The sequence below is a fragment of the Halictus rubicundus genome, chromosome 8 (assembly GCF_050948215.1).
Source record: "Halictus rubicundus isolate RS-2024b chromosome 8, iyHalRubi1_principal, whole genome shotgun sequence".
Lineage (NCBI taxonomy): Eukaryota > Metazoa > Arthropoda > Insecta > Hymenoptera > Halictidae > Halictus > Halictus rubicundus.
In genome coordinates this window covers 2,138,054-2,152,494 of record NC_135156.1, presented here as the reverse complement: position 1 = coordinate 2,152,494, position 14,441 = coordinate 2,138,054, and the positions used below count along the sequence as shown (strand labels likewise).

At 36.4% G+C, this 14,441-nt stretch overlaps 1 protein-coding gene across 1 annotated transcript in view; it reads left to right on the top strand.

Annotated features, from left to right (window-relative positions):
• Positions 1-14,441, top strand: part of Cad87a (cadherin 87A) — a 639,019-nt gene that overhangs the window by 523,467 nt on the left and 101,111 nt on the right. The window contains exon 4 of the mRNA XM_076791575.1: positions 13,367-13,584. Within this exon, the coding sequence (XP_076647690.1) occupies positions 13,367-13,584 (218 nt within the window). The remainder of the gene's footprint in view (positions 1-13,366; positions 13,585-14,441) is intronic.

The window sequence follows — 14,441 nt, the reverse complement described above, 5'->3', positions numbered from 1 at the left end:
ATCGTATTTTTAAGAGTGTCTGAATATTAACGGGAGTCACTGTATGTTTGATCCCTTATCAAATTTACGACTGATTGTGAGCTGATTGCGCGTGATAGTTCTGACTTCCGGATTAGTGACATCTACAAAATTGTTCCTTCAGTTAGCAATATGATTAGTGTCCAGTTTCTTCGAAACGAAACGTGTCCATAGAGTAACTGTATTGAATATTTTCTATCATGCCATTCCCATGATTTCCGTACTAGTAACTGGCCTGGCACCTTTACATCTAGCCCGACCACTAATTACATTCAACTTTGGAAAGAGTTATAAGACGACAGCGCCTATTGTCGATCCTAGGCCGAGCTACTAAGTGAGACGCGTAAGCGACAGAGTTCTGTAATTATCGATAAAAGCCAAACTAATTGAGTATCACTCACAATGTCGGAGCGTGCACGCTATGCGGACAATGTTAGCGAACGTCTGATAGTACATCGAACCTATAACTCGTTCCGTATGTGTATTATGTCTTACGGAATGTGTGCGTGTGAATATTTAACTTCACCTGGCACATGTGTTACCTTCAGGGGTTGCACTATGTGCAACACGGGAAGTGGCAAGCCCCAAGTACTTTAACTGGTTCACCGATACCAAGGAAACGAAATGCTTATGTGTGGAAGCGGGTTTGCACATAGCTCCACGATGGGAAAACCATTCCCAAAATGATACTACTCGCTGGGTTTTAGTGTGCGTTTCTGGGTCGGAGCTTCGGTGTCTCCGGAGATGCCACCCGAGCCACAAACGAAGAGGCTCCCCCTGGCCTGCCTAGCCAGTGAGAGGTTTGAACTATCATCGTGGCACTGGTAGTCCCATACCACGGGGTAGCTTGCCTTTCAGGTCAACCGATAGGTGCTAGAGTCCCGATGCGCCACTTCAACAACGTATGCAGCTTCAATTGGCCCTGCCTATCAAGCCCTGGCTCAAGGAAACCACCCACGAGATAACCGAAATGCTTCAGTGCACGTAGCACCCAAGTGAAACCCAAGTGTCTAACTGGCTTCAACTATCACTTTACAAATCTACAGCTGTCGTTCACTTGACTGCTTATAGGGACGAAGACGCTTGAGGCGGTGGCCTGCAGGGTACCGGATGCAAAACAAATAGATGCATTTGTAGCACTTATTGTTGGTCTCACCACACGTCGCACAGTGGTCGATTTTCATATTTTTGCGGTCCAAAATCAATAACGCTTAAAATCTTATAAATAACTATTATTTCATTATTTCTCGTGGACATTATATGTATATGCATTTAACTTTCTACATACTTCTTGTTCTACTTTCTGTTTCGAATAAATCTTTAAATTCTATCAATGTTTAATTACAATATGCTTAGGAGGAAGATACTTTATTCATGGAACGGTATAACTTTACGCATACACGATCATTTGTTAATGATTTGACTTATAGGCTATAATAACATATCTTTATACTTATTAAGGGAGCCTTAAGAAAAAATGTTCGGTTCACTATAAATAAAAGAATGGTGTATATTCGAGACAAATCTTGTTGGGCACCCCTTCTATAGGACCCTATTTATCGAAAAAAAAGGAAATTAAGAAAGACTTTCAGCCACACACTAACAAGTATAAATACTTGAATAAGTATAGCCGTAAGATAAATTACGTTTACAGTAATATTATCTTCAATGAAAATGATTTTTATTGAAATGGAAGATTGTATATGTACATCAACAAAAATTTGGATTATATCGTAACATGTACATTACGGATTCTCTGCTTTTATAACAAAAATGTGTAAACAAAATTTAGAAAAGTTTAAAAATTAAAACAACTTAAGGACATGGATATATTATTTTCAACTTATAAAAATTAGCGAATATAGAAATAAATTCCTATTTGTTTCTCGTTTCATGCAATTGATACAGAAAATTTTTATGTTGCTTAAAGATCTACGATCTAACAATAATAAAAGAAATTAGACTGTATGTACGCGAATTTGAAATGTGACCAGTATTATGAGATTCGTGCCTTACTTCACTTAACAACAAACCTATTGTCTTACTGTATGGTTAATACATAAAATTCACTATATTTCGAAGTTATAATAACATCAAAGTTTAATGATAGAAAGTTTTGTCATGATTTAAAAAATCTGAAGTAATTTAGCAACTGAAAAGAGATAGTAGAATGATAATCTACTTTTAAAACATATCGTGTGATTTGAAGTTGCACGTTTATCTTGTTCAGCGTTACCGAAACCGAGTAACTAATGGGTATGTTTAAATTGACGTAAGCTTCAGTAAATAAGGAAACTGCAAGTAAAGGAGGCGATGTCCATGGGACGCAAAACAGGACGAGAATATTGCATCCTTGTGAAACAGATTGAGGCGCAAGAAAATGAATATTCCCTTTGACTCGGAACCTCGAAATGAGTTACTTTAATGGCAAATGAAAAACCTCTGACATTACATACCATCAAGTATTAAAGTTTCTACAGCGAACGGTGCCAGTGAGGAAATACGGTAGAACGGAGTCTATAAAATGAAGACCGTAATTTGCGGTATAACTCTTTCTAAAGAAATAAAGAAAACGTCCAAATCGAATATGCATTTCACTGAGTTTTACAAGTGAAAATTATTTTCGAAAATTCATAGTGCATGCTCGTAAACGTTATTATTTCTATATTAAAAAAATGATTTAACACTATTTGTTTTCTATAATAATTATTAAGTTGTGCATATTTTCAAATACGAATGATAGGAAGCATTTTCATCAAGAAATACTGTTATAACCCACAGGTTTATTATTGTATGTATAACATTTTAAGGTACAAAGCCGATCTTCCAAGTCCTATCTACAGTTTTTATTTAGACATTGCTATTTTACTTTCAAATAAAATTTATTTTAATGTCACTCAATGTGATTGTCGTGTATGGTTTTTATATAATGGAAATATAAACATATTTACGGAAGCATTATGCAATGTTTTAAAGAAATCTGATGGTAAATGAACGCACTTTTCATCAATGGTAAAAGAAAATTAAAAACTCGATATAACAGTCTTGCAAATGAAGAACGTAACGATAGAAAAAAATGTTCATTTTTCCCGTAATATAATCAAGAAACTGGTAATTCGTTGACAGAATATATTGATTACAATGATGCTTGCTTTAGCGAATAAGATTTATTTAGGGAAAAGTTGTTTGTGTGACGTTACTGTTACAACTTGGACATTTAATATGCAATAGCCTAATACATAATAATCATCGACTCGCGAAGTTTAAACTAAATCTTAATCCTAAATCCTAATAATAAAAGGAGAATAATAGATTGGTTCATGCTTTTGGTTCGTCATTCGTATTTTTGCTCCATACATACACATGGACGCGCGCACACACATACAGTTTAATACATTCTTGCTATACGTGCTTAACTCATTCCTATTACACTTTTCCAATTACAAAGCCAAAATGTCTTCAAACGAATAGCAGCAATAAATTATTGATAATTATTTACAATAGGGGATTCCTCACCGACTTCAATGACCTTGAAATATGTTATTAAGGTCATCATTCTGAACAACTTTTTCCTGTATGTTACCGCCGGATGATTTACTAAATTTAAATTAAATAACTAAATTTTCCCTTTAGACAATCGGACGGCTTACAGCCGCATTTCTGCCGAATTCCTGCCAAGTGACTTCTTATGAGGTATACAGAATACGTATGGCTGCGAAGAATGCGTGTTCCCACCAGTGATGAGATATTGTGCGGGTTTTTTCGCGCATGCGCGACGATTTTAACGTCGGTAAAGTAAAAGTTTGGCTAAAATGGGGTGCCTTATTTGATTCTTTTCGCCTTTCGCTACAATATAAATACGTTACTGCACTGGACGCGCATACGCAAAAAACCCGCACAATATCTCACCACTGCTTCCCACGGCAATAATGAGAAACTATTAAGGGTGCGTAACTAGTTAAATGTAGGTGATAATGTTGCTACTGTAATGTATTCTTTTGAATATATTAGTATTCAGTAACGTGTTTCGAAGAGATTAATCTCCCCATTTCCCAAGATTCCTACAATATTGTATTTCTTATCTTCCCATCCCACATCATCGCGTAGAAACAACAATTGGTACAAGACCGTGACTTGTGATGACAAGAAAGAGAATAATGTAAAGTATATGAGAGGTATGTATGTTGTGTTGTAGGTTATAAAACGGACTCCGTGCAGTAGCAACAATTTTTTTTCAAATATCTCGGAAACGAAGCTCATCCGGTGGTATCATATATAGGAAAAAGTTGTTCAGAATTATGTCCCCAACAACATATTTCAAGGTCATTGAAATCTGCGAGGAATTCCCTATTAAATAAATACCCAATTATTATATACATCAATGTCAAGCTAATAAAACGAATAAATCGTATATTACGTTTTCATCTTATTTCTATACCTGTAATCAGTTTCTGTTTTGTCACTAGACTCCGAGTTTAATGCATTTATAAAAAGAAAATGAATAGATCAAAGAAACGGTACATACATGAGGGTAATTAGAGATCACTGTCCCATTATTTTTCATGTATCACGACTGTTAAGGGGGGAAATACATTTCCATTTATTCTTTGCTGCTCGCAATCAGTGCAGAAACACTTGTTATATTGCATAAAGATCTGCAATATACAGATTACAAAATAAATTCATTCTGTATACGTGTTCGCACAACCGTGGTGCTCTGTGCAAGTACTAGTAGCAGAAGCATGAAAAAATTGTATTAATTGAAACGTAATAGTGAATAATTAGCCACGAGGAAATCAAGTCTGATTGGTTACACCCTCTGTTTCCGGTATCACCACAATAACGTTCGCTCGCGAGTGCGATACGGACTATAGGGTGGACTTTTCACGGCGCAAACCCGTTTTTATTGCCCCGCTTATCGTTTATGATCCTCTCTTTACATAAATCACGTACACGCTTATAGGGCAACTCTGTTATTATCAGCCGCTTCAGTCGCTCGTAAAACCGCCCCCTCAGATTTCGAGTTAGAAACGGCTGATTGCTTGTTTCTGTATACGACTACTTATGTAAACAAAACCAGACTTTGTCTTTGTCAGATCGAAGTAGTCAAAAGTTTCTCTGCATGTCTCTATATTTTTTTAAGTATTCCAATTTTATTCCACGATGTTATTATCACTTGAAAATTTTCTCTCATAGCATTTTAAATATAGCTTATTTCTTACTTTAACACTTGTCGAAAAAGGCTGTTTTCAAAGATATTAATTTCTAACACGTTGTCAAGACTACGTTCTTGTCTTTGACGCGATCGATTGCGATTGGTCTTTTCAAACTTACGGCAGAACTGGCAATTGACAATGGATGATGTTTGGAAATTGTCCTAGCCGTCTTGTCCTCATTTTGTCAAAACCTAAACATCTATTTAATTTGTACTGCATTATATGACCATGTTACCTTCTTTGACATATCCTGATTACATATGCTGTTTCATATTTGCTCTCAGTTTTTTCTGTGCAATGAAACACATTCCATCCCATCAATAATAAATCATACCTTCCATTAATGATTACTAATAATAATCATAATGAAAATCATATAACTCATCATTTATGACTGGAACATTCACCCTTTATATATATGTCGGGGCGTGATGGCAGCGATGCACCCCGTCGGCAACAACGCGTAACACGTATAGGATTTAGTTTAATCGTAAAATAACGATTTACCGTACCCTGACAATTGCCCTGCGAAGGGGCAATAAAACAGTCCCTGCGTACCCGCGCTACCCCTCTTCGCGCGCGGGGCAAAGGGAGATGCGAGACAGGGTGCCTGGAATGATGGGCTGGGACCCTGTTGAACGTGACCACGGGCGGCAGAATAGTTTGGGCAACGGTAGGCGGAACACCAGCTTTGAGAAAAGTCATTTTTCGTGGGTAGAAAACGTAAAGACGTACGCGAACATTCTGTGAGGCCCGTGTGCTCGTTGACGTGTCTCTCGTTGCACCACGAGATCGGGCATAGCGTGTACGCAGAGTCCATACGACAATCGCGTAAGCGCAAAAGGGTCGAATCGATGGAGAACGACGCTGGACAATCTCCGGCGGGTCCGAGGACGGAAGAGTCCGCCCAGCCTCCGACATATATATACAGGGTGGCCCACATAACTCTTAACAGCTCAATATCTCAAAAACTATTAAAGTTCTTGATCTTAAATTGCATGGATCTGAAGGACCTTTCTAATTACATAAGCGTGAAGTGGCACCCCCCTTTCCCTTTAAAGGGGGTAAAGTTTACGAATAAGCAAGTAAGTACATACCTACAAGTCGAAACTTCGAACTGCTATTGTCCGTGCGTGTTTTTTGCCTGCTATAGCAACCTTTTCAAGTGGATACAAGTCGTATCATATCAGATTGAAAAAATAAAAAATGGATCGACTTATTATCAATTCCGTTACTTTCTCAATGAAAACCATAAATATTATCGGCTTCATCGATTTCTTCATTTTTGGGATTTCATATTTCTTAGTTTAGTTCTATATGTATAGGAAACACAGCAACGGCAATAGCGGGGCATCAATAATTCCATTTGGTTCGTGGGCTTCTTCTTCGGATATCAATTATGGAAGCAGTAGCGAATGAGAGAAAGATGGTGAGGCGGCTGTGTCGGGTTTTTAAGCTATTCGTTGCGGTATCTATTCTGTGTTCCGCATGAAATTTTAATAGGCATTCCGTGAAAGCGAAATATCATGTCAAAGATTATTTCTAGAATTACAAACGTTCTTGATTGTATATTAAAAATTCAGAATATTTTTATAAGATGTTGAGTGTTCCAAGAAAAACTTTCGGATGTTGTTAGGATATACTTGTCGAACGGTCGTGTATTTCCACTAACTGTGGTAACATTTTTCGTTTTGTAAATCCTTACAATTTTAGTCATGGAACTAAAATCTTAAAATTTATTAGAAAAACCCATGCCCTGTAAAAACTACTTTTCATAAAATTCGTGGATGGGAAACGTTACTGCTGAATATTGTAGAATAATAGTACGCATTAATTAAATGTGACCTCTCTGATTTCAATGATCTTGAAATATGTTGTTAACATCATTATTCTGAACAACTTTCACCTATACATTTAACGCTGCTCAGCCTTAGTTTTTTAGATATTCGCAAAAAAACTGTTAGGATGATTACAGCAAGCTCCGCCTTTCCCCAATATCCGAATTTGTCCTTCGTGGCGAGAGAGGGGCTTCACCCCCCCCCTCCCTGCATCCCCTCCCAAGAAATCTAAGCCAGACCTAACCCAGACGTAACAGTTTTTTCCAAATATCTCGGAAACTACGTTGAGCGGCGGTAACATGTGTAGGAAAAAGTTGTTCGGAATGATGACCTTGACAACATATTTCAAAGTCATTGAAATCGAAGAGGTGGCCCCCCTTATAAATAATTACCGTAATAATATAAACTTAGTCATATGATAATTTCAACATAAAATCAGCAATTTAAAATTTTTGAAATCTGAAGAAAATCGAGTTTGCAGCCAAAAGTTTGGAAAAAATTCACAGTCGTATGAGCTATCAGGTAGAATGTTCATGATTTTGTTGTTAAGCAGAACTGAATAAATGGTTTACAATTCATTAAACCGTAACTACTCACTCTCCAACTACTCTTGTGGTCGGGGTGCTGACTTAAAAATTGACACAGAGGGCTTTCTTGAGGGGCCTTATTGAATGACACGAATAAAGATAAAGTAACCCTGTATATTACTATAAATAATGATTATCTATACGATTTAATCATTCCGCTTTTACATATATTTCATTACTGTTGTTACGCTTAAGTGGCAGTAGAACTCAGTGATAATGGAACAAAAGATAACACGCAATAAGGAATACAAAATCTTAATTACCAACAAGGATAAAAAGCAGAAACCCCGTGAATATATTACTCTCTAGAGAACAGTATGATCGAGTCGCACAGTTGCGCAGTTCTGTGGTAGACGCTGAGAAAAATTCCAGATAACAGGCACGAATCTACAACAGTTGGGGAGAGAAAGAATCCAAAAGGCGCGTTACGCTTTCACGATTATAGTTTGTTCGCTTGCAACATTGTTCAACAACGACCGGAAGCATATGCGGAAAAGCACACATGCTCGTTGTAAAGTAGCAGTTTCTGGTTGTTTTATGGTTTTTATGGATTCTCGGCTACAGAAGTCTGAACAAGAAAGGCAACGTTGCTAAGAATTCCACGAGATAGTATGTACTCGGGAAATCAACCGTCCTTGACATTAAAGCTTGATGTATTTATTAGGTTTGGTTCGGGTTGGCCAGCTTTCAAAAGTTCTGGCGAGACCGCTATGACGAAGCTACTTTGCCAACTTCCTAATAGTTTTATGACTTTTCAGACTTACAGTGCTGCCTCATTCCCAACAAATTAGCGGCTCGAAAGAAGGTACGTGCGAGACCGAAACTTTCTTTCCTTCCGTCCATCTTTTTTCCGAGTTTGACCCCTTTGTAACAATGTTATAAAGAAAGCTGCTTCTGGAAATGTAGAGAAAGATTGGAGAACGGAAGTGCAAGAAACTTGGCAATTGTGTTTCGTGCACGGTATAACGACATCCGTCAGAATTTCGTCTTACGCCATATACCGAACGATAAACTGTGATTTAGAAAAGACTTCGATAACCTCGCAATAGGATTTAACGCAACACAGTTTAAGATTTTTCAATATCAACGGTCTTAGCTGACAATAACAGTACGACGACTTCCCGCGGACGCAGATGTACATTTGTCACAAACGTCTGCATTCCTACCATATAGTATAATCTCTGAAAGTACGCTCTGCACAAACTGATCTAGATTGTCCCCCACAAAGTAGGGGAATCAGTTCTGTAAAGGAAGAAAAATATATACAAAGATAGGTTACAGACACTTTATTATAAGTAGATAGACAGGTGTCAAATGAAAATGTTTTTCTTTCCTTAATAATTTTAATAAGATGAGAATAGTGTGTACATAGATGTTCTTAAATTCTTTTCATTTTCCTACTGTTTCAACTGTAGGCAATGCTACCCATTTTTTCATAAATTCATAAAATCCATTTATCACTATAATTACAAATTATGAAAAAATATGGAATGTAACATGTGCCTAATCATGATTCGATTCATAATTACTCGAACAATTTAAAACGTTCAAAAGATAGAATGTTATGCTCAAAACATGGAACCTCAAGTACATAGTATTATTATATAGGACGTTCCAAATAAATCGTTACAAACTATTTTCTTTGATCTAACAAAGATATCGACTTTGTTCTTTTTTTTTTTTTTTGTTTAATTAGATGGTCCAAGGAGACTAATCTTTTAGTATACAATAAATTGTTGAGGGTAATTGCTACGGTGAAAAGTAGGACTGCTCAACATTTTTCAAGTGGATTATGGTATTTATGTTTTGCTATTATTATAGTCCTCGTCGAACTGAATAACATAACGTTAAAGTGTTAAGATTACAGTGTTAAAACTGTTTAATACTGACCTGCAAATAAATTTAAAGAATGAATTTTAATTTCTCGCTGAAACTCACAATCAGTATACTTTTTGTTTGAATGGCGTTTAATAAGGTGCACATCGCCCATTTTATTTATAACAGGTAACAGGTCGTTTTTAGAGATTTTGAAGCGCTGATTTCGAATCTACATCCATAGATTTAAATTTAATGTCTGTCGTTTACAGAGCAATAAAAGCGATTATTTTTCATTACTTTATAGGACAAGTAGAAATGTATTTATTCGAATTTTTAGCAATTTTTACTAGAATATATGTATTATAATTAAAATATTCGCTTTTAGTCTTCTTGAAACCTACAGCTCACTTAAATGTATAATTGTATATGCGCGCCCTCTATCGTGGAAATTGAAATTGTAGAAATTGCAGATTGACTAGCGAGTCACTAAAATTGTCGCTAGATGTTGGCATCTGATAAACATCTGTTGCTAGCAGGATCTGCTGCCAATATTGCGCTTGGTTGCAGAAACAGATGGGTAGACCAACCACGGTCGTGTTACGTTAATCTTGCGCCATGTTAGCGGAATTTGGCCGACTAAGTACATTTTATAGGGTACAAAAATAATTGCAATTTTCTTCAGAAATCATGCAGAGTACAAATAACAATAGTGTTCATAAAACGTAAACTACATTCTGCACAAAGTAATGAAATTCTAGCATTCGATAGGCACGTCCGTAAGTAATAATTGACTTTGCATTCATATCGTATTCTTTGTTACTTAATACAAAGCCAATATAAAACCATAATTAAATGATCAACCTTAATCAAATGGTCTTGGAATCAAAAGCGGTTGTGCGGTCATGCGACTCTATTTTATAGCGGGCATAATAAAAGTAATTTATCGATTGTATAATGTCAGAATAACGTATTCAAATTATTGTAAAATGTACAGCCACATTTCACTTAAAAAATAATATATAGCTTTATAATAACCTGATTATTCTGACATTAGAATATCTGCAATAAAGATTTCAGATCATACACAGGAAGAAACTATATACATATTTGTTTACACACCGGTTTGATTGTGAAAAGAATAAATTGGAAATCGTTCTAATTTTAATTCTATTATTCAGTGTCGCTTGAACATTTATATTTATAAGAATTCCTCAAACAAAAATGATTGTCGACATATCCGTGTGTACCGACTCATAAAAATTGGTGTCGATGGCATGCATGAATCAATCATAATCCATTATGCTTTACGCGCTGTTAATCACCGAAGTCGATGTGATAGATCATCTGTGATCGGATGTGAAACGATCAACGTCCTGGAAAGGCGGGACGCCTTAATTAACGTCAATGATGTACTTTGACGCATCGACGCTTTTATGAATTTTCAATCGACGGGCACCGTTGCGCGTCGTACTAGACTACGACGATCGCTTCTGAATTAACATTTGTGCTATTTAATTTCGTTTATTCTTCTTGCATTTAATAGACGACGACACTTCATTTAACGTTAACCCCTGAACATATACAGGGTGTCCCGGTACTGCTGGTACAACCGTGGAGGAGGTGATTTTACATGAGAAAATAAGTCGAAAAAAAAGGAATAACATTTCTCCCTCTGAGGCTTTATTTTGCAGAAAATCGAATTAAACATCCGACGGGTTTGCGTGCTTTAGTATACGCAGGAAGTGTAGAATTCGTTGGTCATGATCAGACGCGTCAAACGATTTTTATCGAATTTAGCCGGGTTCACATTGAGTAGGACTGTTATAGTGCTGTTTATTCGCTTAGAGATTGCGGGCAGTTCATTGTAGACTTTGCTCGGTGCACACACGAAAATTATAAAATATGTCTGAAGAAAATTTTTTACTTGTATCAGCAGCATGTTTAGTAATACAAGAAGATAGTGTTGAGATAAAAAGAAAGCGACAAAGCGACTACCAAAAATTCGTAGCTTCTTAAGTAGTCAATTGTAGTATCTGGTTGTCGGCTATCAGCTGCACACTGTAAACTGTAAACAGAGATCGACCTTCTTGTCATTTATTTTGAAGTTTTGAGTCTCATTTACTTTAGTTAAGACTGTGCAATACTAGAGACTGTAATAATTTCGTTGAGTTCTGTTTGATACTTTCGAAGTTATTTAATTCCAGAACATGCCCTTAACAGGCGGATCAGGATATAAATATAAATTTTATGTTTCTTTATTTCGGTAACTTAATAAGCTGAGAAACTTCTGTTTTCAAATAAACGAAACACCCTGTAGAATCGAACTATGTGCATCCATATAGACGTTCAACTCGCGAACAGATCCTTTGATGTTCGCTAATGTCTGCACACTGCAGCCGGCAAACAGCTCGCGAGCTGTTCGCGTACACCAGTGTGGATCCGGCATTACATGCGCATTCGCTGCACTTTCAAACTTGTTTTTCTCAGAAACGAAGGTTCGGTTGAAAAAATTTTATTCTATATTTTCGACTTATTTTCTCATGTAGAATCACCCCCTCCACGGTTGTACCATCAATACCAAGACACCCTGTATTCAACCCTTTCGTTACCATGGACGAGATATCTCGCGACCCGATACTAGCCAATTAATGCTTTTGACAAGATATCTGGCGATCCGATACTAGCCGATTAACATTTTTGGCAAAATATCGCACGACCGGATACTAGCCAATTAACGCTTTCGACGATGAATTTCGCCACCTAGCACCAGTGTTTTGACGTTATAGGTGAAATATTTTGTGTTTTGTCTCATCTTACCCGAGACGGGTATGTTTCCAATGTTCTTTTATCTTCTATCTTCTATCTAACTTTCTTATGCCGCTTATAGTATATAATGAGCAGGAAGAAAGTGTAGTGAAAAACATCCACTTCGATTGAAATCTCGATGTTTTCTTGCAACAATACTGCGACGTATACAAAGAAAACGGTGAACGTAAGCGAACACGGTATTTTCGTCAGATGTGTAATGCTGCTTTATGCGTAACAACATGTTTTGAGTTATATCATGTAGGAGGTAAATAAAATTAATTTCAATAAATTATTAAAAACTACATTTATTTATTCCTTTTAGCCATAGGAGTAGAATGATTTAAAAATATATTCGTCTATAGTGTCAAAATATTGGTGCTAGGTAGGGAGATTTATCGTCAAACGCATTAATCGGTCAGTACCGGGTCGCGAGATATCTCGTCCATGGTAACGAAGGGGTTAAGAGAAAGTTAATCTTACGTTCTCAATGTCGAAAATGTAAATGAACTTGCTGTTATAGAACACTTTCATCCAGGGCTCTAAATAAACAGGTACTTTCCGTTTTAAAAATAAATCTGTTCGAAATTATACGTTTCGATCAACAAACTATACGCTCCTGTGGAATTTTTACGAAAAGAATTGTTATCTCTTGGAAATTTTTTCAAAAAATATTCTCATAGAACAGATATTACAGAATTAGTACATTGAAAGTTCCATGGAAAGAATTGTTCTGAAAACTTCTATTAAAAATGTCCTTATAAAATAAATAAAACTCCGAATTATTATATGCTAGATATATTTAACGATATTATGTAATATTACTTACAAATTCCTGTTGTGGAAAAACTTTTCTGTTTAAATTTTCTAAATTCTATTCAAGCCAAAAATGTTAATCTCAAGAATTCTTTTATATCTGTTCTCATTGGAAATTATAATATGAGAACTTTTTTCACATGTAATAAATTTCAATGTAGCTGACAAAAAAGTTCTAGAACTTTTTCGAACCCTGCTCTCAACTTAGCGTGGATAATGTGTATTTGAGATTTCGGCTTCTGAAGACCAGAATGGTTTGTTGTTTCAGGCGCGAACAATGTAAACGAGCCACCAGTCCTGGAAAGTGGAGGATACCCTACGGGCTTAGCTCTATCGGAATCAACCAAAGTCGGTACAGAAGTATTCTTCCTTAAGGGCCACGATCCCGAAGGATCACCAGTGAAATATGGTATACAACTGACAGACCATTTCGTCGTAAATCCACGAACTGGCGTCATCACCTTGGCTAAACCACTTAATCGTGAGGTACGTCTGATTTGTTTACTTCCCTTAACCCTTACATGGTGTACTGAGGTCTTCCATAATCCCAATAAAATTTCTGTGCACTAACTTTCGTCACAATACAGGGTGGGCAGGAAATAGTACAAGCGGATACGAAGTGATAATGCATAAAAAAATAAAAAAAATTTTGGTATAACATGTTTTTATCCGAAGCTTCGTTTTCGAGAAAATCGAGTTTGAAGGTGCAGGGAATACGCGTGCTATTATATAGAAATCGTTTGACGCGTCTGATCATGGCCATTTCTAAATCCAGCGTATACTAAAGCTCGCGATCCTGGCGGATCTTTAATTTCGATTTTCTCGGAAACAAGGCGTCAAACAAAAAAATTTGATTCCTTTTTTCGATTTATTTTTACACGTAGAATCACCCCCTGACCGATTCTACCACGATGTCCACCTCTCCCTGTACACTTCAAGGTATCTGATAAAATTTATCAGAATTTTAGGAAGGTAGTAGTATGATACCACTTAAGGGTTAATCGTTACGGACGTGTGTACATACATTCAGAAGCAACATCGAACAAGTGAAACAATTTTCTCGGAACATCATTATTCATTTATTTATTATTCTCTTAACTGAGTGACTTTTCAATCATGGACATTTAGAAACACGTAACATAAGACAAATAAACCTGACAAAACTAAAATTTTGATTAAACTTCACTTCCGGGACTCAGACTTACTTACCCGTCAAAAACGCTTAAAATCGCTCAACTTTGAACACCCATAACTTTTGAACCAGTGAATTGCTAACATTAAAACTTGGATTTTTGGCATTTCTCGTCAAAATCTACAGGATTATATAAAAAAAGTTAAAAATT